The following is a 27391-nucleotide window of genomic DNA, read 5'->3' as shown; positions in this document are numbered from 1 at the left end:
TAAGGAAATAATAAAATAAATCACATATTAGATTGAAAATTTCTAAGACTAATTGAATATATTTTTATTGATTAGGATTTAAGACTCCAAAAGTTATCTGTGGGCTACATACGTTTCAGGGGATCAAAGCGAGTGTAATCGGACGTCTTTACCGACGTCCTACTCTGTTACCCTTGGTTTTCCGTACCACGAACAGGTACAACCAAGTTTCAATATATTAAACCAGGCGATGTGTACAACAACATAAATACCCCGGACGATCTGTACAAGAACGAAATACAATACGGGAAATATTAGAATAACTGTTTTAACCTTTAGTTTGAGAGCTTCTTCGGAATAGCCTATCCGTTCATTACGCATCCAATGTACTAACTCTTTCCTCAGCCCGTCTCGCCAAATGTCCCCCTTCTTCCTCCATTCCGAAAGCTGTACGTTCAAGTCGCCGAGTAGTGGACGATTCCGTAACAGCATTATTTGAAAATGCATGAAAAGTATCCGTTAATTATTACTTGGCATTTTCCAACCTTCAATGAACATCTTTTACATTTTATTCGAGCATTTATAATCAAATAGGTAAAGCCAAAATATAAAAACTCAATGCCCACGCAAGCTTAAAAAAAAAATAAAGCTGTAGAATTTGGCGTTATCGCTAAAATATTTTCTTTATGTCCTGGAAACTTGTAATAGCACAGTCACCTAACCTGTTTTTTTTTCCCAACTCCCAACCCTTCTTCATCTTCCTCATTACAAAAGATTACGGTGTAGACAAAGGCATCAAATAAGGTAGTATAACAAAGGCTGTAGTTCGATATGCCACTCTAATTCTTAACGCGTTCAGCTATCTAAGAGCCTTGTGCTAATAAACGGTGGTTTTTCCCGAGTCGAAAGCGAGTGTGCGGATTTATCGACGACGGCCCGTTCACGTCAAACAATAACAAAGTCTCGACATTTTGGGGATTTCACTTCCTAATCAACTCAAACAGTTTGCGCTGCGCAAAGTGTTGCAAAACCTATGGAAATTACCAAGGAAATACCCAACATCAAAAGGGGAAAATGGCTTATCTCTCATTAATCACCATCAGCATGTAACTGCTACGCGCATAGTCTACAATAAAATACAATCGCGATATAAAAAGGCAGGAGAAACACACAGGGGTGCATACTGGCTCACGGTGCCTGCTGAAATTGAAATCCAATGCCAAATGTGCATCCACGAATGGCGTTGAGCAAATTCACGTTGTTTCCTTACCAGTTTAATGCGCTAGCGTGTCTCTTAAACAGGCACCTACCTAAAAGCGCTAGATGTCTCTCGACGGTGCTTGTGCCTGGGGAACCTTCCGGTCCTAGCGTCAAGACCCCCATCCCAGGGCCCAAATCGAGACAGATGATTGCAGATTTGGATAAAATCCAATTCGCCAGCAGCGTCTTTTATTTCACCGACTACAAAAACAGTTTGGGAAATTACGTTGTCGACGCTGATGGCAACTCAATACTGGATGCTTTCAGTCAAATTTCTTCGTTGCCCTTGGGCTATAATCATCCGGATATGCACAAAGTCGTCCAAGATCCCGACAATCAAATCGCGTTCGTCAACCGGCCCGCCTTGGGCATCTTTCCTACACAAGGCTGGCCTGAAAAGCTAACCAACAGTTTGTTATCGGTTGCACCTAAAGGTCACACTCAGGTTTGCATACTCTTACTCATTTATTTCATTTTAAACGCTTTAAAACGAATGAATTGAAATTTAAAAAAAGGTGAACACAATGGCGTGCGGTGCTTGCTCCAATGAAAACGCTTTCAAGGCGGCGTTCATGTGGTACCGAAACAAACAACGAGGAGGAGCTCCCATCACCGATGAAGAACACAGCAGTTGCCTCGTGAATAAAGGACCTGGTTCAACCCCATTCACCATCATGTCGTTTAAAGGTATTTCAAGCTTTCATATTTCGTCAATATACGTGTAATGTATCGAAAACGTGAATGGTGAAATGAATAGGAAGTTTTCACGGCCAAACGCTTAGTTGCCTTTCAACAACGCACTCCCGATCCATTTTCAAGTTGGATTTCCCGGCGTTGGATTGGCCGATCGCCAGTTTCCCTCGTTACAAATATCCGCTTGAAGATCACCTAAAAGAAAATGAAGCAGAGGACCGTAGGTGCCTGGCGGAGGTGGAAGAGCAATTCGAAATCTTTAACAAGGCCGGCAAATTCGTGGCTGGTGTTGTGGTCGAGCCCATCCAAGCCGAAGGGGGTGACGTCCACGCATCACCGGCATTCTTCCAGCAGCTGCAACGCATCACTAAAAAGGTGCGATACAATTATTGGATATGCAATAAACAAATAATCTTACGTTTCTAAACATGCAAATAAGAACGGCGCTGCCCTCATTTTGGACGAAGTTCAAACGGGCGGCGGTGCGACTGGCAAATACTGGTGTCACGAACACTTCAACTTGCCCGATCCAGCGGACTTCGTCACGTTCAGTAAGAAAATGCTGACCGGAGGCTTCTACAGTCTGCCCGAATTCAGGTTCATTTTCTAATTAAAATGTCTTTGAATCAATACAGTAATCGTTTTTACAACAGACCTCAGCAAGGGCTCAAGATATTCAACACTTGGATGGGCGATCCTTCCAAAGTGCTTCTGCTTGAGAAAGTCGTCGAAGTCGTGAAACGTGATAACCTTTTAAAGCTGGTCGAACTTTCTGGTGCGTGTCTCATCCGAACGTTATCAGGGATGACATTTTTATCGACATTGCATAATTCATTTGTTTGTTTTTTTTCCGCAGGCAAAAAATTGATGGTTGGCCTGAAAGATTTATCCAAACGATTTCCACAACACATACAGAATAACGTGCGAGGCATCGGTACATTTTGCGCATTCGATATGAGCAGTCCCCAAAAACGCGATGAAACTTTTTTTAGACTACAACAACATGGTTTGTTTGTTAATTATTACGTAACAATATATTTTATTAACGCGACGAGATGAATGCGTTTCAAAAATGATAGGAGTTCAGATTGGCCCTTGCGGGGAGCAAACCCTCCGTCTGAGACCGTCTCTCGTGTTCCAGCCGAAACACGCGGATATTTTCCTGGATATCCTGGAGAAAGTATTGAAGGAAATTCAAACTCCCTGAAACAGCGAATTTGTTTAACACGCACATTTTTTTATATTCGCTGTTTTTGTTGGTATACAACAATTGCTTCTCTTGTAATCGAAATACATACATCATTCATTCCAAAGGTCTCCGATTAAATGTCCCCGTGTTGTATAACATGTTGATAATTGAATCAAGGGTTTTTCACGCGGTTTTTTTTTATTCTTAAAAGATAGTGCCATACCCAATTGATTTCATAATCCTTTGTAGTTTTTCTTATCATTTTTTTCCAATGTAAAAGTAATGGCATAGTGAATTGCGTTGAAAGCATTTCAAGGTATACGTGATTGTGTCTCACCTATACCTTTGCCCTGCAATCACGTTCCACTACACAATGATTCCCTTCAATCAAAAATGCTGACTTGAAAGCTGATATGCAGAAAAACAAGGTCTCCCTGTCCAGGTGTCATTCAGTAAACGTCGTGAAATATCACGACATTAAGAACAACGACATTTGCAATAGATGCTGTCTATAGCCTACTCGATCCCCGCCTCATCATCTACAGGTCAGTAAAACAAGTCGAGCGTACCTCGCAACGACTGTACCGCATCAACTGCTGTCGAGACGAACGACATGACGTCACATATGAAAAACGAGATGGCATCTCCTCCTTTTATTTTTCTTAGAAAAAAAAAAAGAAAAACAGACGGCAAACGAGGCACGCGCGTGGAGCTATTTCATATAGAAATTGGATGTCACTGATGGGATGGCCCGACGTCATTTGAAGTTCGGTCGATAAAAGGGGCTAACCAATAGGCCAAGCCTATTACTATCAAATGTGAACTCTTTATCTTTCTTCTTCAACAGTTTAAATTTTAACGCGCCGTACGCATTCAATGGCGAAAAAATATTATTACTCCATTGTATGACGATCCAAGAATGCCTCGTTGCCGAGAATAATGATCCTATGTTGAATAAAGAACCTGGCCATGTTATAGCAAAAGAATGAAGAAAATAGGACTCGGCTCCGCTATATTATACCATTCTGCAGTATATTAGCATACGCTCGGGTTAACAAATGATGTATGCACTAGGGTGGTTCACTGGCCTCCTCTCGTTCTTCTTTCTGTGGGAAGCCGAGGGGGTAGAGAGATATAACTAATAACTAAAGTTACCACAAAGGCAGGCGATTGATGTCTATACGGTTGGTTATATCATTGCACGTTGTAACAAGAAGTAAAATAAACAGAGAAAACAGATATAGATGAAATTCTTTTTCTTTTCGCCCTCTCCCCTCCTTTATAATGTGAAATGTGAAACTACGCCTATATGCCGCATGTGGCCTTCTAATCATCTCGATGAGAGGCACAACTCGGAACGTATCTTTACAATTTTGTTTTTCACATTTTCTTTTTTAGCTACTGGTAAACTAGAAGATGTGATCCGTTCCCGATTACTAGACGTGGAGGATTGAATTACCATTTTTTTTTTGTAGAATTGAAATTTTGAAACAAAATATATAGGCGTTAATAACTTATTGCATTACATACGTTATGTAGTCTTTGATTCTGACGAGGTCACGAAGGAAGACGACCGTGAAAAAAAAAGTTCAGTTTTCGATCAGCATCAGATGTTATTTATCAATGATGATTACGCTTGAATCAATGATGAACTTGTACATTGTGTCCGAAGAAATCGATGATCCGAAATCATAAAAAAATAAAAATAGCAAATCAATGTGGTCTTATTTCGAAATAACTCTGCATAGCAAGCGCATGAGGTCGAACGTTACGATAAAATTTGCTACGTATAAGAACGACATGTAAGTGACAGATGCCACATCTAATAGATTGACTAATCCATTCGATGATTGTTCGAGTACTTGAGCAATGAAAGTTAGTTCATCATCGATGCATAAAGCTAAACAAATAGTAACGACTGCCCCACGTATAAGAAGACAAACAAAAAGGGGAGAGGACAGTTGAAGTTACGTGACAGAAAAAAAAAGACGGGACTTTGATGGGGGGGACGTCCACATCAGCCAGCAGCCCGTCCAATAAATAATTCAGGCTTAATGCACTCCCTAACCTATATGTTTTTTTTTTGTTGCGTGGAACATATAAAAGGTTAGAGTATAACAACGCACACGCCGACATGATGGAATATGCGACACATGAACAGCATAAAGGCACACGACAGTCAGCTTCCCTTTCTTTCTTTTTTTGCCTTCATATTCCTGCACTATTTTCATTCTTTGGCTGGTGTAAAATGTTATACCTTTAAGTTGGGGTGTATTTAAAAAAAATACGATAGTTGACAGCGTTAAGAGCATTACCATCGCCTCTGCGCACTGCGGCAAAATGATTCTTAAAAAACTGTTTCCATGGGTCACTATAGCCCCCCTTTATTTTGATGTTTGTTTATATACGTATATAATATCAACCTTACACACTTTGTGGTCTAGAGAAAAGAGAAAATGGAGCTGCGAAATAACTTTTTTGTGTACGTTCATACTGTATGAGTCGAACTTCCATTGATTCGGCAATGACATTGTCTTTTGTTATGTTCGCTTCCGCACGCTGATTTCGATTATTGTTCCTAAAAATTCGACCGTGTCCTAAATAAAGGCCTGCATCATCCCCTATACAGGTCATCAGTTAATTCGTTTTTATTAGTCGCAGCGTCTAAAATATTTTTCTTACACAATCTTAATGATTCAAAAGATGAAGCAGAAGGACGAAAAACACAGCCCTATAGAAAGTGAGACAGAAATTGACGTTTGTTGAATCGATTTGTCTTTGTACATTCATGAGGGGGGAGGGGGGACACGGGTCGATATTCAGGTGCCTTTTTTTTCCTTCTTCTTTTTGGTTTTCAGGCATCACACATTGTCGTTTCTTGGCACGCATCTAATGACCCAAGCCTCTCGTACCCATGAGGCGCGTGGTTTATTTGTCCTTCTCCGATATTTTTTTTTCCATCATCTTTGGGATGAAAACAGAAATGATTTTGATGAAGGGAACAATCCAATTAATGAACACTGATCAACAGATAGGACGAACAAAGGACGCTGCACGAAAACGCCACCCAAAAGATATTTTTCTGTTGTTTTATCCTTCATTACATTACTCCCCATCTGGCTGAAAAATCAGAAAGAAAGAAATCCATCAACGGGTTGCCCAGGTAAAACCTCTTTTCGATGTACCTGTTTTATTCTCCATGTTATACAGCATCCATCCATAGGTTCCTGCTGTGTAATAGGTAGCACGAATGTAACCAGGTGGGTCAGAAAAAGGGGGAGAGACAACGAGGGTCATGTTTTGTCGTGGATGAAAAGATCGTGCCTAGACTTGTCTTGTTAACCATCGGATCTACTTAGTTTGCTGCAATCTCTACCTATCCCTTAAAAAATAGGCTGTGGAAGACCAAAAGAAAAAGAGGGGGAATGTATTGTACCCTATGATGCTATAAACCCCTCGTGATGCCTAATCAATTCATTAATCACTATCAAGCTCGAAAAGAGGTAGACTAAAGAGATGGGGGGGATAGACAGTGTTGATGCACAGCAGCTGAGCCATCAACTTTGCGTGACCGTCTCCCTCTGCCGATACGCGATGAGAAACTCAGTACAAATGACTCCACCGATGATGATCATTCTGAAAACAACAATCGTCCCAGGTGGAACAAAAGGCCAGATGTGTTCCTTCGGAATTTTCAGAACTCTGCACGACTTGCGTGAGGGTAACTTGCATTCACTGAGCTCTACTTGTATAAATTTTGGAAGTAAAATCATTTTTATAACGCGTGCTGTTTCTGGTATACGAAAACTTTCATGCATCCATGTATTAGCTCGCTGTATATTTCCATCCGAAATTATTCCCTTTTTTTTTTGGCAAGTTAACAACAAACACAAACACACACACACACACACACACACACACACACACTGTAATAGGTTTATGTTTTTATTCGGGGACATCAGTTTTAGTTTTGGAGAAAGGGATTTGAACATTGTGATACAAAATGACATGGCCAAGGTTCATTTGCCATCAAAGTACGGATACATTCATCACGTGTACATAGTCATAGACAAAAGACAAGATTGGAGGTTAAATATTGGAATATTCAATGCGACGCTAATTTTTCGGCCACTCATTCGTGATGTTATATTTATTGTTATCTGAAAGTATATGGATAGACTAGATGATTCTACCCTATCTATAGAGGTGGATGGCTCATCAAAATATATATGTTGGGAAGGGTTTGACTCAAACGGGAATTTTTTATTGTGGTATATTATATACAAAATATATGTATAACAGTTTTGCGGGCTGCTTGAGCCAAAAGAATAGGTTGAAAGATTTTAAAAAAATGATTTTATGGTTTTCATGCGTTACTTTAGTTAGGGAACATCGCCAAAAGCCTCAGAAAACTAAACTATTGACATTTATTTTCGAGCAATAAAATACTTCTGAAAAAGTTTAATTTACTATGTGTATATGATTGGCTGTTTAGAAAGAGCATCGGTTCATCAGGAGGTTCATATGTAAGGGACATGGCTATTTGAAAATGGCCAATTCATCCTCTAAGAATCAGTCACGATGGGCAAAAACAAAAATTTAATAATAAATGACGTTTCAAAACGAGCACAAATTGATTAGCACTTTGGGGACTAGACGAATCCAAAAAAAAACAGGTTATAGTTTTACAATTACAAGTCGTTCCAAAGACGCATCGAAAGGTTAGACTGCGACATCCAATTAAAAAAAAAAGGTAGGCATGTTTAATCGTTCTTAAAATAGAGGGGCTATGTGATGGTACACAAATATATTTTTACATCATCCTTATGTTACGAAGGTTGTGCCTGCGCTTTTGCTATTCTTCATTTTGAACAGCAGTTGCTACACGGCCATTGGACGGATCAAAGAATCGGGCTGCATTATGAAAGAATCACATCTGCCAAATACATTGTGTGTGTGTGTGTGTGTGCGCGCTACAAGGACGGCTATTCAGTGGATGACATTGCGTGTCTAGTGCTGGATCACAGCACACGTCAGCTGACGTACAGATTCAAAGAAAATTGGCATTTAATTATGCACATCATGTTCTTATTGTAATTGAGTTCAATTGAAATTAATAATACGTTACAAATTTACAGTTGATAAACAACATTTTCAGACTCATACCATTACGGCCTACTTGCGTTTATATATGCCTTTTACAAATTATCGAGATCGATGAGCCCTTCAAAATCCAATCCCGGTTCTAGAATAGATAACACTCGATGATTATTGGCGTTTCCCAGCTCATTATCCCAATGACCCGATAGACTCGGATTGAAATATTGGACGTTGCTGTCCATCATCAGCGACTGTTGCTGATGCAAATTCAATCCTAAAATCAGATCGCTGTAGGAGTAAGGCTCGGCGGATAACGCCGTTTCCGTCGTGGATGGATAATCGACATATTTGATCCAGCAATCAGCCGATTGTTGCGATTGCTGGCTCACTTGTCCGTAAATGGTCAGATCCAGCGATGTGTTGGCATCCGTCATTAGGAGATCGGAGCACGAACAATCGTTGCTGTTCTCTTCCGCACAGCAACCGAACAGTTCCTCCACATCGTCAATGTCTGTTGATGCTGGCATTGAAACTGGACTGAACTCGATCCCGCCTGAAATGCTGGCCGTACTGTTCGTGTTGCAAAACGTTCCAGTCGGATCCGCAGTCGATGTGCAGCTGGGCACGGAGAGCTGATCGAAAAAGAGGTCCGAATCGCGAAATCCGCCCCAGGTGGCGTTGTTGAACAAGTCGACATTGGTGTTACACTCAGCTGTAGGTCCCAATCCGAACTGGTGCTCCATCGGAGGCAAAATGGCCACCGACGCCATTGACATTTCATCGATGATGGACATGCAAGCCTCTTCCAGCTGCCGATCGCAGCTCTTCCTCGACTTGTTACTGCCACCCGATCGGCCACCTCCGTTCCTCGAGCTGTTCTTCTTGTTCATCCCGAGTCCCAGTCGTTTCTTCTTCAATGAATTGTCATCTAATTTGCTCTCAAACGCCGGATCCAAACGCCAAAATCCACCTTTACCAGGCTCGTCTTTCGAACGTGGGATCTTGATGAAGCATTTGTTCAACGACAAATTGTGCCGGATTGAATTCTATACGAAAAATTACATCGGATGTTATTATTATTTTTTTTTCCCTTTCCAATGTCATTTGAGAATTGGTAGATCAGCTTGATGCTGTTTTTCGAAAGATAAAGTATTGAACGGTAATGGCGACACGGGGAGAAATGGCTGGAAGCAGAATTGAGAACGAACGCACATCACGCAAAGGGAATCGATCGTGACCCTAATATAGAATTGGCTGGGCTGGCTGGTCCGCTGGCTAAAACTCATCATCATTTCATGAAAATGGTTTCTCAGGTAGAGCAGAGTTTTTGGAACGCCGCAGAAGGACGAATTTGAAAACAGGAGGGTGAAAGAGGCGTGGTGTGGTCAGTTTGCGTCCTCGATCCGCTGAAGCGTCTGAATAATTGAACGATATACGAGGGAGAGAGAGTTCTCGTAAAATGTCCCGTCCCTCCGACTCTTCCCATTGGTGATTGCCAGAATCGACGCTGATCGAGCCGCACACATCCACATCACAAAGATGGCGGCGTTGGATATGCATCCCGCACAGCTTCAATGGCGGGATTTTCGATATACTGTCAGGACTTTATTTAGCAAAAACTAAAATTCTCATTGACCATTCCCAACCTGCTGTCTGTCCGGCCTTTGAGTGGTCATCTATGCAAGTTATTTAATAATTCAAAACTTCGCATTGAAGTGAGTTCAGTGTAGTCGGCGTAGCGGAGCGCGCACGTCACCTGCCCTTACGGCGGATGGAGGTCACGTGCTATGTAAAAAGCAAGCGAAACACGAAAGTTTTTGCCGGTATATGCTCTGGCAATTTCTCGAATCCGTTCCCAATCAATAGATATACACACAAATGCTATATAGGTAGCTCTTTAGTTTGCACAAAGGGGAATAAGAAAGTTTGCTGTATACAACAACACGCGATACATCTCTCGCCATTCTTCTTTTTTTTTTTTATTTCCATGGCGAGAAATCGAGCGAAAAATAAATAAATAAAAATGAAAAAAAGAAAATAGAATTTGTTTACCTGCCAACTGGGATCGGCATTGCGGTAGTAGAGGAAGTTCTCTTTGATCCACTTGTAGATGGACGACAGCGTCATCTTGTGCTTGTTGGTTTTCATGGCCATGCAAATGAGCGACGCGTAAGAGTACGGCGGTTTGACGTCGCCGACTGTTTTGTAGTCGATTTCCTTCTCTTCTTCTTTGGCCACCGACGACGACGTCGAAGACGACAGCGATGAGATCGACGATGACGATGTCGAAGACGAGGGGCGTTTGCTGTGATGATTGCCGTATCGGACGCCATTGTCTTTGATGTGATGTGCGGATAAACTGGACGACGTGAACAATCCGCGGCCGGAACCGCCGGACGTCATGCAACCCATCATGCCTAATAGGTGATCGGGCTGCGGAGATGCTGGCGGCGTCGGCGGCGCCGTTCCGCTCACCGACGACAAATTGTCCATGATGTTGAGATTGTGCAACCAGCTCAAACTGGTCAAATCGCTCGTTTCGAAAGACATGATGTTTTTTAAATTTTATTAATGGGTTTTATTCGTTTAGAAAAGAAGGCTCTTTGTTTAAGGACGGAATTCGACGAATGTGGTTACCTAATCAGGTGGAAAGAATTCAAAAACAAAAATTGAATAATGAATTTCGCAATGTGGATCTTCATTTACATGAAATTGTAACACTAAAGGGTAAAAATGTTAACCCTTCACAAGGAAGAGGTTTATGAGTACAGGTAGGCTAACACACGGATTACGTAGAGGCGGGTGGGGGTGAGGCGGTTACGCAAAAAAAGGAAACAAAAGAACGTCGTCCCGAAGGCGCGTGCCGGTAGCGAGCGCACCATTGAAACACGAGCATAATAACGAAACAAAACACACACACACACAGACAAAGAAAGGGTCACGGAAGTACACGAAAAGATGGAACTATAATTTTCTGAAAGTAATGTGATGATACAATATAATATCTTTTTTTTTTCCAATTTTTTTGTTTTGTTTATTGTTTAACTGCACATAACGCCGATCCGTAACTAATATTGCGCAAGCATCACACCCCCACTGCAATAGCAATGGAGGGGAAACGTTTTTTTTTCTAAGGTGACGAATACAAAAGGGGAGAGAGTGAAAAATAATATAGAAAAGGGAGATAAAAAAAAACGTTCGCATGGGAAATGTCCGGTCAGGTAATTCCCATCAACGGTTGAATGATGCTTCTGTTGGCCCCCCCCCCCCCTGTTTTTTTTCCTCTCTCGCCGTTAATGTCCATCTAAAGCTATAGTCTCTTGTGTACGTGAAAACCACCCCCGCACGCTCTCTGACGAAACACCTCGCATGTGAACCCCGATCCCCATCAAATCGTACCCTTGGCACAACTTCTGCAGCGTTGTGTTATCCTCAAAACAAGACTTTATCTATACGCTATCTACTTTCAGGTGAATCAGGTAACGTGCCCTGGGCTTGCACGCATTGCAATCAAAATGAAAGGTCATTTTTGAATTACACTTTTTTGTTTGTTGGGCTCATTTTCCCGATTGACTTTAACAGTGAACGCAATCCATAACTACGAGTCTAATGACGAACGGGGTGATAAACGACATACCGTTAGGGAAACATCAATGGATGACACTTGACAGCGACCGGGATGAAAAATTGGAGAGACACGAGCACTCGAACAGTTCGTTGTTTTATTAAGTCCAAAATTTAATTTAAAGCGATGCGAAATGAAAATTACGATGATCAAACAAATTGTTATTGGTCAAAGAACGTTTAGAAGGCACGCCACATGACTCGCGCAATGTCCAGCTCTTCGGTTAGCATTTCACCATCCTTTTGCGTCAAAACACGATTGTCAAATGTTTCACAAACCCATCCGATGATGTCGCACTTTTGAAACACTTCAAAATTGGATCAGATTAGATCATCCAGCAGCAGTTTTTTTTTTTCTTTCCCGAAGATTTTTGTCAAAACGAATTGAGAAATAAGACGCGTGGACGACGAACTCACGATGACAACTAACTCGGACGGACGGCCGGAAATGTGTGCGAGTCTGGGCAGTACGCGCGTCGCTCTTTTCGTGTCCCTTTTTTTTTTTGTTTTCCTTTTCCTCTTTCTCTCTTTTTCTTTATCCACCTCCCCCGTCCTCTCCAGCAGCAGCAATTCAGGTGGAACAGTGCACCGGGTGGATGTAAACCGTTGTATAGGTGGGTGGCACATCAAGAACAAGGTGAATCGAATGTACATGTCTAGCATATATAAGTATAAGGTAAAAGTAGGAGGTTTTCTCGTTGGCTTATCCACAGCGAGCAGCTGCTTGCCACGATAGGCGACATACTACCAGCCAGCAGCTCGCAACCTGCACATGCTCTGCTCGCACATCGACCCCCCTCTTCTTTCCTTTTTTACCTACTAATATTCTTTCATTTCTTTGTTCCTCTTTTTTTTTTCGTGAGTCTTCGACAATGACGCAGCAATCCTTTTTGCAGTTTTTCTTCCCCGTCTTGTGTGTGCAATCGTTCACGTGGCTCGACGTTCGGTATGCGATCGTGAAATAAAGCCATGTGGTCATACCGTTTGATTTAACTTTACAGATATACAGAGGACATTTGAAAATTGATCTTTTCAATGTTTGGCCTGAGCAGCTTTTAGGCTCTCTGAATTTTTAATTGTCATTCTACCTTCTGTGATTGAGATTACATCAACTGACGTAGGCAAATTATTTGTGAAAGACAGTTGATTTACGTCTCCAATGATCAATGGGCAATGCACGTCTCGTATGCAAATCAGAACAGACAAACAAAAAAAGGAACACCGGAAGACGATAATAACATGTGTACGTTTTGTGTGTGTTTATAATGCTCGTTCTCTTAGCCACTTTTATCGTTTTCTCTGTTCATTGCCATCATGTGCATTGTAACGAGATGGTGCGTATAAAGCCTGCCTACTGTTCTGCGTGTTCCATCACGAGACAACCCTACATTGGCTGAGGGCGAGCGCAAGGTGGTGGGGGGAGACAGACAGATGCACCAATAGGAAACTGGCAGGAAGAATTTAGAATACTGAATCAAAAGAAGAAAAAAAAAAAACGAAGGGGGCCAGGTGCTTTGCCCGAGCTGCGCGGTGGCAGCCGACGGCGGATGCGCATCGACATAACCGGGACCCGTTGGGGCCACATTATAAGAGCAATCGACATAATAGTAGTAGAAGCTACGAGAGAAAACGCATCTGCAGTATTTCGGATTTTTCCCTTTTCTTTTTTTTTCTGTAGCTTTTGTTGGCTGTGTTAATGTTTGTCTGTTCAAATTATCAGCAGCCCGGAAATGATATTTTATTCCTATATATATATAAAACAAAATACTTTAGCATTTCAAACTAGTGTTTTAATTTTCAAATTCGATTATGGATTCAGATACGTACGCAAACGTTGGTTGCATCAAAATTAAGTTGGTTGTGCATTATCGCCTATTTTCAAAATTGAATGGTGCAATCATCGAGTTCAAGCAAAAAACAAAGCATATTGAACTGTAGCTAAGACTTAAACTTACACGGACGAATTGAGTGTCATTATATTATTCATAATAATATTTTTGTTTTGTTTCTTTCTCCCATGAACTTCTTTCTTTTTTTCTGCGAATATTCTTTGAGACCACCCTGCGGTTAACCTAGACGTCCGCAAGTGCCCGATCAATAACAGGCAAACTTTAAACCGTGTTTGCGCGTAGCTTTCTTTCCAGAAAGCGACATGCAATTTGCTGCGCAATTTTAAAAATAAAACCCCGGAACTGACAAAAGACCTGACATGTCAGTCGCATTTGATTTCGACACGATAACACAGCACAGTCATCATCGTTTAAAAAACACACACAAAAAAAAACATCTTACCTATTTAAATAGCGATACTTAATTCATTCAAACACTGCATACGTGTGAAAATTTGATGCTTCGCTTAACAGACGGAAATCATCCGCTAGAAAAAAAAAATTATAAATAAAAAATAGCGAAACGAGAAAAATTGATGAGGGAATCCGACCAGATGGGGATGGTCCAAATGACTGTTGGTCATCATACATTGTCCAGGGTGCCAGGACCCCTTGCACGTATCTATCTATTGGTTGCTCATCCTTTTTTCCCGAATGGCAGGTGCTTTCCTTCCCATCAAATTCCGATTAGTTGCCTCTTCCTCCCTAAAAAAAAAATGAAAGCAAAAATCAGATAAAACGTAATGTCATTTCTATATGTGTATTATGCCTTTCATTTAGCCGGAAAAAATCAGCATGAAGAATAAGAGACAAGGGTGAAAGCCATTTGCGAATGAATTGTCAATACCATTTGGCTGAGAGACTCACGGTATCGATTTTTCGGTTCATTTCCTTTTTTTTTTGCTAGCCATTCCGTGAGTAGACTCTTGTTCATGTTCATTCTGTGTACCTGTGCAGCCGACGTTCTGAGGCGAATGAGAGGATGGAGCAAGGGCAGACCATCCAGGCAGAAAGAGCTGGGAACCAAAGAATGTTCTGGACGTGTCACGCAAACCCGTTTCATACACTTACACATACACATGCACATAAGCGACGAGTAACGTGGATAGAGTCCAAAAGCCAACAACAACAAAAACGCAGATTCAACTGAATGAGAGAAGACCAAACGAAGAAATAAAACAAATCTACCCAGAAAAAAAAAAAAAAAAACAAGACATGGCGGTCTGGGAGGTAAATTGCTTCCGTGTCATAAGATCGATGAGCCGGACCGAAGTCATTTTCTAGGTTGCGCAAATGAATTGGATATCAGCATTCAAGCGTGTAACAAATGAATATACGTGAACGGATTCGATGATTCGAGTTTGGGGGGTGAAACAGAGACCCGCATGAGGGCACGTGCCCACCGGCAATGCAAGGAGGAATAAAAAGAAAAATGTTAATTTGGCGTGTATTCCATTTTACAATATCTTACACTTGATTTCATCCTAGGAAATGAAGAAAAACAATAACGAAAAAAAAGGCAAGAGAGATGTAGAGACACGTTGCACGCTAGTCAAATCAGTGACCTCAGGCAGGACAAAGGGAAGGATGTCGATAAAAACAATTGAACAAAGGCCGTCAAAAAAATGACTCGGATGAGTGAAAACATAATCGAAGAAAAACTGTGCAGTCGAAAATTAAATAAACTCGATACCCTCAAATTTGAAATCGCCGTCAATTTTAGTTTCCGGTAAGAGGATCGTACCATCAATGTCAAAGGCCATGATGTATGAGGCTGTTTTACCTTGGTTCTCTTCTGATTTCAGAGCCACGATCAACTTGTCGTGGGTATTGGGCACAAATTTGAAGCTTGAAAAGCCGTGAGTTGGGCTGATGTCACCGATCCTTTTAGCCTAATTGAATGGGGAAAAAAAGATAGTCATAAATTCGAATCCAGTTGTACTAATAAGAATAATGGGATAATACCTTGATGTCGCCAAACTCCTCGTCAGCAGTGAGCATCAGATTCGTTCCTCGTGATTCATCCAACTTCTCGTCATAACGATCTTTACTCTCGCGACGAGGTAGGAAGAACCATCGCCTGTGAACAGAACTCCACGACGCCGATTCGTGAATTATGTAGCCTGAGGATAACAATTTAAAAAAAAGTTGTAATTATTTGTGATAAAAAAAAGGGACAATTTGAATTTACCCGGGAATGAAATGTCTACTGCTTTTGCCAGTTTTTCGTAGCGCGTATGCCAATCGATGTGAGATACCTCACCTGTCGGACTGATTTTTTTTATGTACTGGGGGTGGTAATTGACCAATTCACCTGTCGGTGTTGTCCAGGCTTTACCCAGACCGCCGACGTACAATGTTTGATCTTTTACAGTCGCCCATTCACTCTTGAATCCTAGAATTATTCACAAAGCAGAGATTAAGTTGCTAAAGGCGAAGAAGTCTTATAAAGCGTTTTTTTTTACCTTTCGCCACACGTCCATGTCCATCGACCAAAAGTACCCATGGAAATGCGAATTTGGAGGCAACATCTATTTGGTAAATGGTTCCGGTTCTATCATCAAAACCCAGAAGTGCACCATTAAAGACTACTAATTCTGACAATTCCATCCCTCTTCCTCCTTGAGCAAGAGAAGATTTAAGTGTTATAAGCTCATCTTTGTCCCATTCCAGAGACACCTAGAATTGTGAATGTTAGATAGATTAGAACTCATAAAACTTTAAAATTTATTTGGATAAACTTACTTTATTGTTTTCTACATCAACAAAGAGTGAACCTGTTTTTAAATAACTAATCCATTCATCATCTTTCTTTGAATTCATATCCAAATCAGATATGATTGCGATTTTGTATCTTACACCTTTTTCAGTTCGTACAGGAGTGGATAGGGGATAAGTTGAGTTGTAGCTGTTTGATCTAGGCTCAGGTAAGTTATGGTTGTGAAAATGATCACTGTCATAACTGGGAGGAATACGCTTCTCAAGCATGTATGTGCTATGAGGTTTGTTGTGAGAAAACGAATTGTAAAACATGACCAGGGCTATAACACCAACTGCCAAAACTCCCATAACAAATTGATACTGGAGTCGAACTGTACTATTTCCGATGCGATAAGCAGTCGGAATTTGGATAGCTTGTCTCCAGTCTTGCATTCTGTCGGATGTCTCGAAGCCTGGTTCGGTAACAGTAGCTTTGCTATATTCTACCATAGCTTTTTAGGATCCATTTAAAATCTAACACAATAACGTCACAAAAAGTACGACCAGGGTAAGCTGGTTCTTGAGAACCAGACACGTTGGCAAAGTGTTTTGACAGTCGCCTTCCACCCACAACGGATAGTCCGACAAATTTTTTTTGTGTACACGTGGCGTCTGCTAGATCGTCTGCCGGTCAATTTGTCATGACACATACCGGTAGCACGATTTGCCAAATGCAGGAACAAGAATGCCGAGCAGTCAGTCTTGTAAAAACATCCGAACAGGCCCATTATTGTTTTTGTCGTTTACATCGTTTTTTAACTTTGCCATAATTTTGCACGAACTTACGCGTGAAAATTTTGCGTTTCTCTTTATAGATGGCGCGTAAGAAGCATTGTTTACACTCGACTGTTTTTGCCGTTCTCTCGAACCGATTGCCATTTTCGATTAAATGGTTTTGATCCGGAAACAAATCAAATTATCAAATAATTATTGTTATGGATTTACTGAGTGAAAAATTGCGGATTCCTCGCTTGTATATAAGAAAAACACAACTTAAAGATGTTTATATAGCAGCCTTATCCCAACAGTGGTGTTTGTAAGTGAAAATTAGAAAAGCAGTGACACTTTTCATCCTAAAGGGAATTTGTTTTCTTTGACTACTTAGATATATAAAAGAAAATTTGAAGTTGCCAGATGAATTTGAGTATCATTCTACTTATTCCCCAAACGAAGTGCAAGCCTTTCTATGGGACTCAGAATCTCTTCTTGGCCCTGATTGGTTGTTAGTGTACATAAATGTAAGCAATTCTGCTATGTCATCCAATGATTTTTTATATCCTTTTTTTATTTATAGGTTATTCCAAAATGTTATAATCCAGTCCTGTCAACATCCAACATCAATTCTGATTTGGGTCTAGATGCTAAGGACCTGACATATTCACAATACCTACACTATGTGTCTCAAACAAACTTCAAAAACTTGTGGAAAGAGTCCCAAAAAAAGTTTCCTGAAGCATACAGACCTTTTGCCTTAAACAGAAGTCGTCGAAATAATCCTAAAAACTCTAGCTGGCAGGAATCTTTTTGTTCCCTATTATTACGAGTTTTCAGCTGTCCCATTATTTCTTTGGAATCTGGCACAGTGCTCCATCATGGAAACCAGTCACAGAGCAGTTTTCTACAAGCAGTCTGCATTTTTGAGTGCTCTTCCAACTTTTTTGTAATCACAGAGCATATTCCTCATAGTGTGTACCAGTGCCTCAGTCTCAGTCCAGCACTCTTAAATTCAAATAGTGTGAAGCCCATGTTTTTACTGTTTCAAACATTATATGCTATCAAGGAAATGCAGGATCGATCGCTTTTCATAGAGGGGGTGTCATGGCAACAATTTTTCGTCAACGAGAGCTTAAGTCTTAAAGTTCTTCCGGCACTCGCCTCTAGTTTGATTCCCCTAGAACCTATTCAGCCAATGAAACTTGAGCCTAGTCTACAAGAATTGACAACTTCATGGGTAAACTTGACTTCTGCATCACATCAATTATTGTTAATGTCTTATTTTTAATTTTCGTTAACTCTTAGGTACGAGGCTGTTTGTCTAATTACGATTATCTGATGGCTTTGAATGATCTCGCCGGTCGCCAGATTGATAATCCCTTCAACCATCCTGTTTTACCTTGGATCTCGGATCTGAGCTCTCCGTTTGGCAATTGGAGAGATCTGTCCAAATCAAAGTTTCGACTGAATAAAGGCACTGTCTTGTTGATTGTGTTTTCAACTCAGTACGTTGCAATTAATAAAGTGTTTTTTTAGGTGATAGACAGCTTGATCTGACATTTGATCCGACAACGTTTGAATCACCAGAAGGGAAAGAAGACGTATTAACGACCCAAGTTCCTCACCATGTGACTGATGTGCTTTCCGAGATCACGTATTATGTTTATGTAGCAAGACAAACGGCACGGTCAGTTCTGTGTCGTTACGTAAGACCCAATTGGAATCCTCTGGAATATCCTTCGTCTATTGAACGGATGCAACAATGGACACCAGATGAATGTATTCCGCAATTTTTTTCTGATCCCAGTGTCTTTAAGGTATTCTTTAATTTTGCGTTTATTAACCATAAAATTAACAAATCATATTATTTTTAGTCGATTCACGATGATTTACCAGACTTGAATTATCCATCTTGGGCTTCAAGTGCCGAGGATTTCATCACAAAACATAGGAACGCATTGGAAAGCCCATATGTCTCGGAAAGACTTCACCAGTGGATTGATTTGACTTTTGGCTTCAGGTTGCTTGTTATTTATTCTAACGTAAATTTTCACTCATGGTTACCGCGATTTTAGGTTGTCAGGATCCGCTGCTGTTAAGGCTAAAAATGTCCATCTCAGTTTGGCTGATGGACATGTCAATTTAAGCACTCGAGGTGTCATTCAACTATTTAGCCAGCCTCATCCGCGAAAGCTGCTTCCATCTCCCTACGTGGGAAGGAGCCCTCCTCGCTTACCACCGGCTGAAGAGCAATTATCCCTGCCCCTTGACTATAATCCTGTTGGATTATTGAGGCAGTTGGAGACTCTCAGCCATTTCCACGGCTCAACTCAAGCCGATTCACATGATCTAGCCGCTACTACAATAGCGGGCCGACGCCAACGCGACCTCCAGTGGTTAGTGACACTAGCCGTGGAACTTTTCATTCCCGAACGCTTCCGGCTCCTACGGCAGAATGCAACGCTCGAGGAAAGATGGCAAATATGTCAAGATACAATTCGTTTTGATCGACATCTTGTGCCACGTTGCCTACGAGCCTTCATTCAGACCGTTTTTCTAAACGAAACTGTGACCGCTCAGGGCCTTCCTCCTCCGTCCGCTCATCAGCTTCTACAACCCATGGTATCTCTTCTTCCTTTCCCCAGTGAGTTTCCTGCAGTCCTGAGAGCCACCCGTAGGTTGAGACAACTCTTCGAGAACGAGAACATGGATTTCTCCGATGCCGGCAAAATTATTTCAAGCTTTTCAAATTCATCAAGCATCTCGCTCTTGATTCCGTTTGTTAAAGCGCTGCTATTAAAGAGTTCCACAGCTTTCCGGGCAGCTCTTTATCTGTTAGATCCAATCGCCACCGCCTTAGGACCTTACGAAACTGCCAAAGAATTCCTTCACATTATCCTGAAGATCATGGGACCAGAGCAACCTTCGGCTCCACTAGTACTTTTGTATCATAAAAGGTTTTTGTTAATGCTTCAGGTAAAAACAGAATGAAAAATCAAAACGAAACAAAGAGTTACGTTTGAAATTTGAATGTTAATTTATTTGGTGTTTGATACAGGTCAGATTAGGTCTACGCTGCTTTCTGCAGAACATTTCCTTACTTGTAGTTGAAGGTGTAGGAGGTTGTTACAACGTCGATGGGGTTACCGGTGTCCAACAGCCTCTTGTTGCTCCTTCCACTTTATCACTGTCGCCGAGTTTGGACCGACTTAAATTGGGAAAAGAACAGGAACAGGAAAGTGAAACAGAATTAGAAACAGGTGATGTTTTCACCTTTGAAGTCGGTGAAGAAGCTGCACTTCTAGAACAATCCAGTGGAGAAGACACTGGAGCAACTTCTGGAACACCATCTGGAACACCATCTCGCAATAGCATTAAAGTAAGCTAACCTGATCATAATTCTATCCGAATTTGGTATACCAATGATATGACGGTTTTTTCTTGTGCAGTACTCACAGGCCACTGCTGCTTATCCGGTTCGCGATATCCACGAGCTGGACGGATGTACCGTATCGCAAGTTAGTGTTGACAGCTTATTGTGGCTGGCCCATCGACTGGGACCAGTATTGACTGCAAGATATTTGAGCCGGAATTTATTGCGAATGCTTGCCTTGTGCTACGCTGACGAAACTAGTCTGAATTTGGCGGATCCCGGTCAGGAATCTAGCCCATTTCAAATATCCGGAGCGTTACTTCAGGGCGATTTCAATGCCAATCGCATATTGGGATGCCTGGCGTCCATCGCCAGTCTTTATGGAGAGCAGTTCGTCATGTTGCAGTATTTCCCTCATGCAGTTGAAGTCGTCAGTCGTTGCATTGGTTCTGGAACAATTTCTATCATGCTAGAGGGTGGCCTCATTGGGACCTGCTCTTTAATCTTGGCTTGCATTCCGTGTCTGCAGGTACTATAATTAAATCCTACCACAAATAAATTCTTTTCCATCTTATTCTTTCATTGTGGAGTAGGATAGCAACTTTATGCAATGCCTTCGGGAAGTTGTTATGCGCCAGTTGTTGGATCCTATGGTCTGTGCAGTGACTTCAAGCGAGCAAATATTTGCCAGAGGTGGCCCTGCCCGTTCCGCCTTGGCAATCAAACTCCTTGATTGTCTATGCGCGGTCTCCATACGTTTAGGATCAGATGCTGCTGGGGAAGTCATCTCCGAACCTGCACTTAAACTTCTTAGGAGCTTCAATCGAATTAGCAAAGTTGCCAGTAGCTCTTCAGTTAATCGAACAAACGCGGTGAAAGGACGACCGGATTATATGTGTCATCAGAGAAGATTGAGCAACACGTTAAGACAAGCACAGGCTGCTGCAGAGATTGAGGCTGCCAGTCCGCCACCTTCTAACACAATTACTCGCCCAGCAGCCAATGGTATATGTAAACAAAGAACGGTTGCTAAGAATTAAAATCATTGTTTTATTACAGAAGCCCTGTCGTTGGCAGAGATGGCAGCCACTTTTACCGACCATTTTGCGTTCCAATTATTAACGGCTTTGAATCTCATTCTGGGTGTTCGTCACGTTCAGTTGTTGGTCGAACAGGGAGGCCAAGCTGCCCAAGCATGTGCCACTCAATACGCTTCAACCAAAGATACACTCGAAGCTGACTCTGAATTGACCAGGTGAAAACAAATTGAAAAGCACAGCTTTTGTCATTTTGAATTTTCTTTTTTATTCTCAGCCAAAGGAGAACTAGTGTTTTCTCGGGATTGCGCGTGAACCGGAGCTTCTCCAGCGAAGCCGAAACAACTGCCGGAAGTAGTTATGGTAGTCGTATATCTGTTGTAGGCAATAGAATACAATTATTCGCAGAGGAAGAGTCGGTTTCGGAAACCACGACGGAACAGTGCGATTCCCGGCCCACATTAGAGGAAGCGCAAGAGATGCTTAGCTACAGAAAAACGGATAGCGTCAGGTTTGAACGTTCTAGCAGTTTCACTTGAAAGTACCTTAACGTGAATTAAGAATTACCTCTTGATCTTCAGGCATTTACGTGGAAATTGGTTGGCTTATTGGGAACATGAAGCCGGACGAGCTGACCGTGATACACGGTTCAATTTTAAGCAAATTCGACTGCTACAATTAAACGGTCATTCAGCTGGTATTCGTAGCATTCACGGTAAGTTTCAATTTTTTAAAAATATATATGCAGTTGTTAATGATGAATTTTGATGGCTTAATCGCAGTTATGGATTCGGAGATTGGCATGTTAACCGCTGGAAGAGACAAAACGGCTCGAGTATGGAGCCTTCATAGTCAGGTGATGATAATATCAGAAGGTGTTGGTAAAACTAAAAATAACTCGTTCATTTAAACTCAAAATAGGGAGACGGAAACAACTGTGTGTCAGCCAGTTATGTCTACCAACAGCACCGTAAACCCCTTTTAGGTGTGTCGTTTATTGATACAGCGCGATTGGCCGCTTCTTGTGATGGCGCTGTACATTTGTGGGATCCTTTCGTTGGTACCTCTGTTAGACAGCTGGATGCATCTTCCAGGTTTATTTTACATTATAGTGTATTGCTGTGTAAAATGCAGTATAACACGTTAGAATCTTTGTTTCAGTTGTAAATTTCCGACAGTAACTGCCATGAAGGCTTTGCCTGCCCAAACTGTCCTTGTAACGGCCACAGCCGAAGGAACACTCAGGATGCTTGACACAAGGGCTCCGTCAGCATACCAACAGGAACTAAGGGTACATTACAGTCCGTTATCAAATATCGCTCGTATTTGATTTACACTTTCATGTGGATTTAGATTTCCCCTGTGGCGGCTGGGCTGGTCCGATGCCTTGCAACAGGCTCTAACGGCTACTGGGTGGCTGCTGGCCATTCTTCAGGAATTTTATCGCTTATGGACACACGTACAGGGATGTTACTTGCCAGCTGGAAGGGTCACGAAGGTGAAGTGCTTCAGGTAAAACCTTGCTTCCATGAATTTTGAAAGAAGATAAGTTCGGCACGCTGTCCTTTTTATTCGTCCAGGTGAACGGTTGGACCTCGCCCAACGGTACCCAACACCTGATAAGTAGTTCTCTAGATCAAAGCGTCTCAGTCTGGTCGGCCGATGATGGCAAACTTAAATTTAACTTTCGCGGTACGTCTGAACCAGTACATTGCTTGTGCACGACTGGTGGTGGAGAGCTTGTAACTGGCACAACGGCCAATCGCATCGGAGTGTATACCTCGTTGACAAGCAACGCCACCTTTTCCTCTACCAAGCTGCGCTCGGATACATTTAAGGGTGTTTTAACCGCTATGGCAGTTGTTCCACTCAACCGAATGCTACTCTTGGGATCCGATTCCGGTGTCGTCAGTTTGCTCTGTTGATAACCAGAAATTTGAGCATGCAACTCGATGATTCATTGTGATAAGGATGGAAACAAATTCTTCGCGTTTGACATTATTTCGAAATCTCCTACCCCTTATACATTCAACTGAAATCTAATTGACGTAATAGACAATCTATCAGATAACGTATAACTGTTTATTTCCGGTAAACAAAGAGAAACAAGTCGTTCAAGTCTCCATTTATGACTCTGTGCAAAAACCTTAGCTTTTAGCCTGGTTTGCCAAAACCAATCGGTAAATTAAGGCTTTCTACTGTAATTAGGAAAACTACAAACTAAATACGTGAGCTCCTGCGTTGTAATAATTTGGCGTTAAGCGCGCCTAGTATCCCGTTTTTATTTTTGTAACCATGTTTCACAGTTTAGCATGGATCCGAGCGGACTAAACGAGTGATAGAGTCTAAAATGCGAAAAAGGGGCATTTGTTCCCGCACAGTGTTTTGCATTTTAGAGGGGAGAAAATTTCGCCATCGCCGTTCAAAAACTTGTCTAAGATTCTTCGTCTCATGAACTACTTAATAATTTCTGTTTTTTTAACAGCGTTAAAACACAGTCTAAAATGCGAAAAAAGGGCATTTGTTCCCGCACAGTGTTTTGCATTTTAGAGGGGAGAAATTTTTTTAATAATTGCAATGGGCGCTGCGGAGGTAAAAGAGGTAAAGTTTGAAGAGCTCCGCGATGGGTTGAACAACAATAGCCTTATTTATTTAGATGTACGCAATAGAGATGAACTTCGTACTGATGGAAAAGTGATTGGGAGTGTAGTGGTTCCCTGTACGTATTATGTTACAACTATTTACAATTTTTTATTCTTATTTGTTATACTGTCATACCAACTAGCATACTTTTAATTCTTTTCTGTTATGTGTAATAATCCAGTGCCAGAATTGGAAAATGCATTTAGTTTAGGAGATGAAGAATTCCTGGCCAAGTATGGTTTCTCTAAACCAGCTAAAGATGCCACAAATGTAGTGGTTGGCTGCAAATCAGGACGTAGGGCTGCAACAGCCATTGGAATTCTTGAGAAGCTTGGATACACTTCATTGGCGTAAAATCTTTATAAATTCACCAAGTAGTGTTATCTCTAACAGAATTCATCATGTAAAGGATCTACAAGGGAAGCTTCCTGGATTGGCAGGCCAAGGGTGGACCTATTACGAAAGAACAACTGCCATAGTTACCTGGATCACACCTTCAGCTATGTGTCACTTTTATAATTATATGTATGGCACACACACAACATTCTTCTCTGCCTTATTAATCATTGCCCAACAGGTTTGTTATCAAAACCATACTATCCATACTACTGCCTTTGCTTTTCTTATTATTTTAGTTGTCTTATGGTGCTGGAAATAAAGATAAACGTTCAAAGCAAAAGATTTTTTGTACGAAACTCGGCATTTGTAAGTATGAAAAGGACATTTCTTCCACATTCATGGACGTACATCAAGTAATTTGCTTGAATGCAAGATAACAAATGACATGTAAAGTGAGTATAATAAGCGAGATCATTGTGATTGTGGGTTTTAACAAACAACCACCACCACACGTGTGCATAACCACAAGAATCATGTTTCTCAGCGTTTAATCCAGTTGGCCGTTTTCAGGCTGTTAAATTCATGATTAACTGTTAGTTTCATGCCTAGCTAGGGAAGAAGGATTCAGCGCCAGCTCTGAGTTCGAAGCATCCCGCGATTTTCTCCAACTTCCAGCGAAATCAACTGTTAGTTTCATGCCTAGCTAGGGAAGAAGGATTTAGCGCCAGCTCTGAGTTCGAAGCATCCCGCGATTTTCTCCAACTTCCAGCGAAATCAACTGGACGACTTGCATCAGCTGGTCTGGACATCCACTCGCTTTCAATGACGGCGGTCGTCATATTCTGGGTAGGCGTATGTTCGGCCGATTCAATATCGATTAAGGGGACATGTTCTCCCGATAACACCGGACTTCCTTCTGGTGACAAATCTGTGCCAGCCGTAACACTACTTTTCATCATACCAGAATCGCAACCTACCCAATCAAAATGCACATTAAGCAGGTTTTCGGGAACGATCATATCATCATATCATTCATCAAGGATTTACTTACTTGGATCAATTCGTATGGACGGAATTCCTGGGGGTCCCTCTGCAGATTTGTATTGGATAGAACGGACGGCAACGGCCTGCTGAACAGTGACCACTTTTGCTAATTGGTCTCTAATATAAAATTGGGCGGTGGCCTTTTTTCTTCCATTAACGCAACAAATTCCAATACGAATGATGACAACTGCCAAACCAGTACCACACAAGACGGGACCCATGAGACGTAAATAGCTGGTCCGGAAGCCCTTTTCACCAAGCCCAACAAAACTAACTATGGTGCCAGTTAACAGAACAGTTAAACCGAACCATAAAAGCGCATCGAAATTATTTGATTGTCCTGCAGCAATGTAGCTTTTTCGGAACACTGTGGCGTTGAGTGAAGTTGCGAGTTTTTGCTTATTTAACCATTTCTTATAGGCTTTATCGGCCATCTGTCGGTGGTCCGCATTGCTGGTCCTTCCTTCCGTTCCCGACAGATCCGAAGTAACATCCCATCCTTGACACGATCTGCGAGGCTGCCAAAAATAAAGGAAAGAAAACTCTTGTAATGTTCCATAACCCAGGTAACCCGTTAAAGTTATTGCTACAGCTAACGTAGCTAGTCCTCAAACTGCTAATCCGATGTATAGAGGCTTCGAATAGGTGGTTAACGATCGATACTTTGTCGCTTTACCTTGGATCAAGATGGGACGAAGTTCATTTTTTATTCAATCAGCCTCGATCGATAACGTGATAGGCATGGACGACGATGCTGGGAGGAAAGGAGAGTCCCCACATGCGAACGGGACGCGACATTATTGCAGGTTTTATTGGGAAATGTGGGATGTTACACGAGGCTTTTCAAAATGACGTATAATTTGTGTCTAGGTACCACAGTGAAAGAAATTCAATTTTCTATATACCGATCTGTTAGGTTCGACGATGCGGACGCTTGTTACCCTATCCAATGGTGGCTTCAAGCCCAGCTGTTGCTGTTGCTGATCCAGCAACAATTTCTTCTTTTTTGCCTGTTTAAGCCGGAGTGCGACAGCGTGAACTCCAGATGCCATGGTCCCTTTAAAATTTGAAGTCTTGGCCTACAAGCTTTGGACGAATTCGCGTAATTTTGGAAGGTAAGACAAACAAACTCCTGAAAACACATCAGTTCTACACACTACAAAACGGGAATGAAGAGCTCAGCTTGATCACGACAACACAACACTCGATGTCTCTATGTGGCCATCTGGTGTCGTGAATTAGCACAGCTGGCATCGATCCTTGCTATGCTCGCGTCATTGCGGGCGGGAACGTATACACAGATGAGCAGTGAATAAAAAAGGACGTTATTTCCACGATAGGTTTCCATGGACAGCTTTTATTCTGTTGCTTCAAGACATGCCAGAAATAGTTTGATGATAGTAAAGTACATGGGCGCCTGCGACTTTGTTAAGAGGTTTATCGATAAATCATATCGCGCATTTTCATGACAATCAAGCGCCTCTTTGTATAAAATCATCGCCTTTCATTTTTTAGCGCATGCTCGATTTGAATGACAAGGACTAATGTCTACTAATGATAATTCGTGAAATCGACACAGTAAAAATTTAAACCTGATGCGTGAGGCGATCCGAATAAACGTGCAGAGTAGTATTTTGTGGAATTTGTTGGATTTTTGCTAATGTAGTCCGCTGTTTTTCTTGTCGTTTGCGTTCAACAACGCGTAATACAGCAGCAGCCTGACTGGCCATAGTATGTATAGCTTCAA

General features: G+C 41.6%; 6 protein-coding genes across 6 annotated transcripts; 3 read left to right on the top strand and 3 right to left on the bottom strand.

Moving 5' to 3' along the window:
- The first annotated feature begins 1201 nt into the window (after window positions 1–1201).
- On the top strand, window positions 1202–3141 carry LOC130689200 (4-aminobutyrate aminotransferase, mitochondrial-like). Its single transcript, XM_057512229.2, has 7 exons — window positions 1202–1684; window positions 1755–1926; window positions 1997–2307; window positions 2372–2529; window positions 2586–2707; window positions 2789–2938; window positions 3012–3141. The coding sequence occupies exons 1-7, from the start codon at window positions 1217–1219 to the stop codon at window positions 3137–3139; spliced, it is 1509 nt and encodes a 502-aa protein (XP_057368212.1). The 5' UTR covers window positions 1202–1216; the 3' UTR covers window positions 3140–3141.
- A 3817-nt stretch (window positions 3142–6958) lies between these two features.
- On the bottom strand, window positions 6959–12262 carry LOC130689203 (forkhead box protein A2-like). Its single transcript, XM_057512231.2, has 3 exons — window positions 11859–12262; window positions 10274–10858; window positions 6959–9267 (listed from the first exon to the last, which is right to left on the bottom strand). The coding sequence occupies exons 2-3, from the start codon at window positions 10769–10771 to the stop codon at window positions 8320–8322; spliced, it is 1446 nt and encodes a 481-aa protein (XP_057368214.1). The 5' UTR covers window positions 10772–10858; window positions 11859–12262; the 3' UTR covers window positions 6959–8319.
- Window positions 12263–15167: 2905 nt separating this feature from the next.
- Window positions 15168–17102, bottom strand: LOC130689208 (soluble calcium-activated nucleotidase 1-like). The gene is made up of 5 exons (XM_057512240.2): window positions 16480–17102; window positions 16200–16413; window positions 15926–16129; window positions 15700–15857; window positions 15168–15626 (listed from the first exon to the last, which is right to left on the bottom strand). The coding sequence occupies exons 1-5, from the start codon at window positions 16942–16944 to the stop codon at window positions 15411–15413; spliced, it is 1257 nt and encodes a 418-aa protein (XP_057368223.1). The 5' UTR covers window positions 16945–17102; the 3' UTR covers window positions 15168–15410.
- A 235-nt stretch (window positions 17103–17337) lies between these two features.
- On the top strand, window positions 17338–23670 carry LOC130689186 (WD repeat-containing protein 81-like). Its single transcript, XM_057512207.2, has 18 exons — window positions 17338–17530; window positions 17600–17732; window positions 17789–18445; window positions 18514–18682; window positions 18745–19025; window positions 19083–19228; window positions 19284–20184; window positions 20267–20587; window positions 20658–21110; window positions 21175–21586; window positions 21641–21836; window positions 21896–22129; window positions 22200–22333; window positions 22401–22474; window positions 22540–22712; window positions 22780–22909; window positions 22972–23130; window positions 23199–23670. Exons 1-18 carry the CDS (start codon window positions 17430–17432, stop codon window positions 23541–23543), a joined length of 5019 nt encoding a protein of 1672 aa, XP_057368190.1. The 5' UTR covers window positions 17338–17429; the 3' UTR covers window positions 23544–23670.
- A 513-nt stretch (window positions 23671–24183) lies between these two features.
- LOC130688528 (uncharacterized) lies at window positions 24184–24940 on the top strand. The gene is made up of 3 exons (XM_057511508.2): window positions 24184–24337; window positions 24443–24611; window positions 24671–24940. The coding sequence occupies exons 1-3, from the start codon at window positions 24196–24198 to the stop codon at window positions 24738–24740; spliced, it is 381 nt and encodes a 126-aa protein (XP_057367491.2). The 5' UTR covers window positions 24184–24195; the 3' UTR covers window positions 24741–24940.
- Window positions 24929–26858, bottom strand: LOC130689212 (uncharacterized). Its single transcript, XM_057512245.2, has 3 exons — window positions 26550–26858; window positions 25652–26162; window positions 24929–25573 (listed from the first exon to the last, which is right to left on the bottom strand). The coding sequence occupies exons 1-3, from the start codon at window positions 26694–26696 to the stop codon at window positions 25281–25283; spliced, it is 951 nt and encodes a 316-aa protein (XP_057368228.1). The 5' UTR covers window positions 26697–26858; the 3' UTR covers window positions 24929–25280.
- Window positions 26859–27391: the final 533 nt, after the last annotated feature.

The sequence above is a fragment of the Daphnia carinata genome, chromosome 9 (assembly GCF_022539665.2).
Source record: "Daphnia carinata strain CSIRO-1 chromosome 9, CSIRO_AGI_Dcar_HiC_V3, whole genome shotgun sequence".
Lineage (NCBI taxonomy): Eukaryota > Metazoa > Arthropoda > Branchiopoda > Diplostraca > Daphniidae > Daphnia > Daphnia carinata.
The sequence above is the reverse complement of the archived record's forward strand: the minus strand, read 5'-3'. Positions and strand labels throughout refer to the sequence as shown.

What these genes read in the sequence shown, in the direction of transcription:
- LOC130689200 (XM_057512229.2), top strand. Translation starts at nt 1,217, where the DNA reads ATGGCGTTGAGCAAATTCACGTTGTTTCCTTACCAGTTTAATGCGCTA. An exon ending in CACCATCATGTCGTTTAAAG is followed by an intron (nt 1,927 to 1,996) that starts GTATTTCAAGCT and finishes TGAAATGAATAG; the next exon opens with GAAGTTTTCACGGCCAAACG. An exon ending in TACAGTCTGCCCGAATTCAG is followed by an intron (nt 2,530 to 2,585) that starts GTTCATTTTCTA and finishes TTTTTACAACAG; the next exon opens with ACCTCAGCAAGGGCTCAAGA.
- LOC130689203 (XM_057512231.2), bottom strand. Translation starts at nt 10,771, where the DNA reads ATGTCTTTCGAAACGAGCGATTTGACCAGTTTGAGCTGGTTGCACAAT. An exon ending in ATGCCGATCCCAGTTGGCAG is followed by an intron (nt 9,268 to 10,273) that starts GTAAACAAATTC and finishes TTTTTCGTATAG; the next exon opens with AATTCAATCCGGCACAATTT.
- LOC130689208 (XM_057512240.2), bottom strand. Translation starts at nt 16,944, where the DNA reads ATGGTAGAATATAGCAAAGCTACTGTTACCGAACCAGGCTTCGAGACA. An exon ending in TTGATGTAGAAAACAATAAA is followed by an intron (nt 16,414 to 16,479) that starts GTAAGTTTATCC and finishes TCACAATTCTAG; the next exon opens with GTGTCTCTGGAATGGGACAA. An exon ending in ACATGGACGTGTGGCGAAAG is followed by an intron (nt 16,130 to 16,199) that starts GTAAAAAAAAAC and finishes GAATAATTCTAG; the next exon opens with GATTCAAGAGTGAATGGGCG.
- LOC130689186 (XM_057512207.2), top strand. Translation starts at nt 17,430, where the DNA reads ATGGATTTACTGAGTGAAAAATTGCGGATTCCTCGCTTGTATATAAGA. An exon ending in GATTTGACTTTTGGCTTCAG is followed by an intron (nt 19,229 to 19,283) that starts GTTGCTTGTTAT and finishes CCGCGATTTTAG; the next exon opens with GTTGTCAGGATCCGCTGCTG. An exon ending in CATCTCGCAATAGCATTAAA is followed by an intron (nt 20,588 to 20,657) that starts GTAAGCTAACCT and finishes TTTCTTGTGCAG; the next exon opens with TACTCACAGGCCACTGCTGC.
- LOC130688528 (XM_057511508.2), top strand. Translation starts at nt 24,196, where the DNA reads ATGGGCGCTGCGGAGGTAAAAGAGGTAAAGTTTGAAGAGCTCCGCGAT. An exon ending in TGGGAGTGTAGTGGTTCCCT is followed by an intron (nt 24,338 to 24,442) that starts GTACGTATTATG and finishes GTAATAATCCAG; the next exon opens with TGCCAGAATTGGAAAATGCA. An exon ending in CTTGGATACACTTCATTGGC is followed by an intron (nt 24,612 to 24,670) that starts GTAAAATCTTTA and finishes CATCATGTAAAG; the next exon opens with GATCTACAAGGGAAGCTTCC.
- LOC130689212 (XM_057512245.2), bottom strand. Translation starts at nt 26,696, where the DNA reads ATGGCATCTGGAGTTCACGCTGTCGCACTCCGGCTTAAACAGGCAAAA. An exon ending in TCGTCGAACCTAACAGATCG is followed by an intron (nt 26,163 to 26,549) that starts GTATATAGAAAA and finishes TATTTTTGGCAG; the next exon opens with CCTCGCAGATCGTGTCAAGG. An exon ending in GTCCATACGAATTGATCCAA is followed by an intron (nt 25,574 to 25,651) that starts GTAAGTAAATCC and finishes TTGATTGGGTAG; the next exon opens with GTTGCGATTCTGGTATGATG.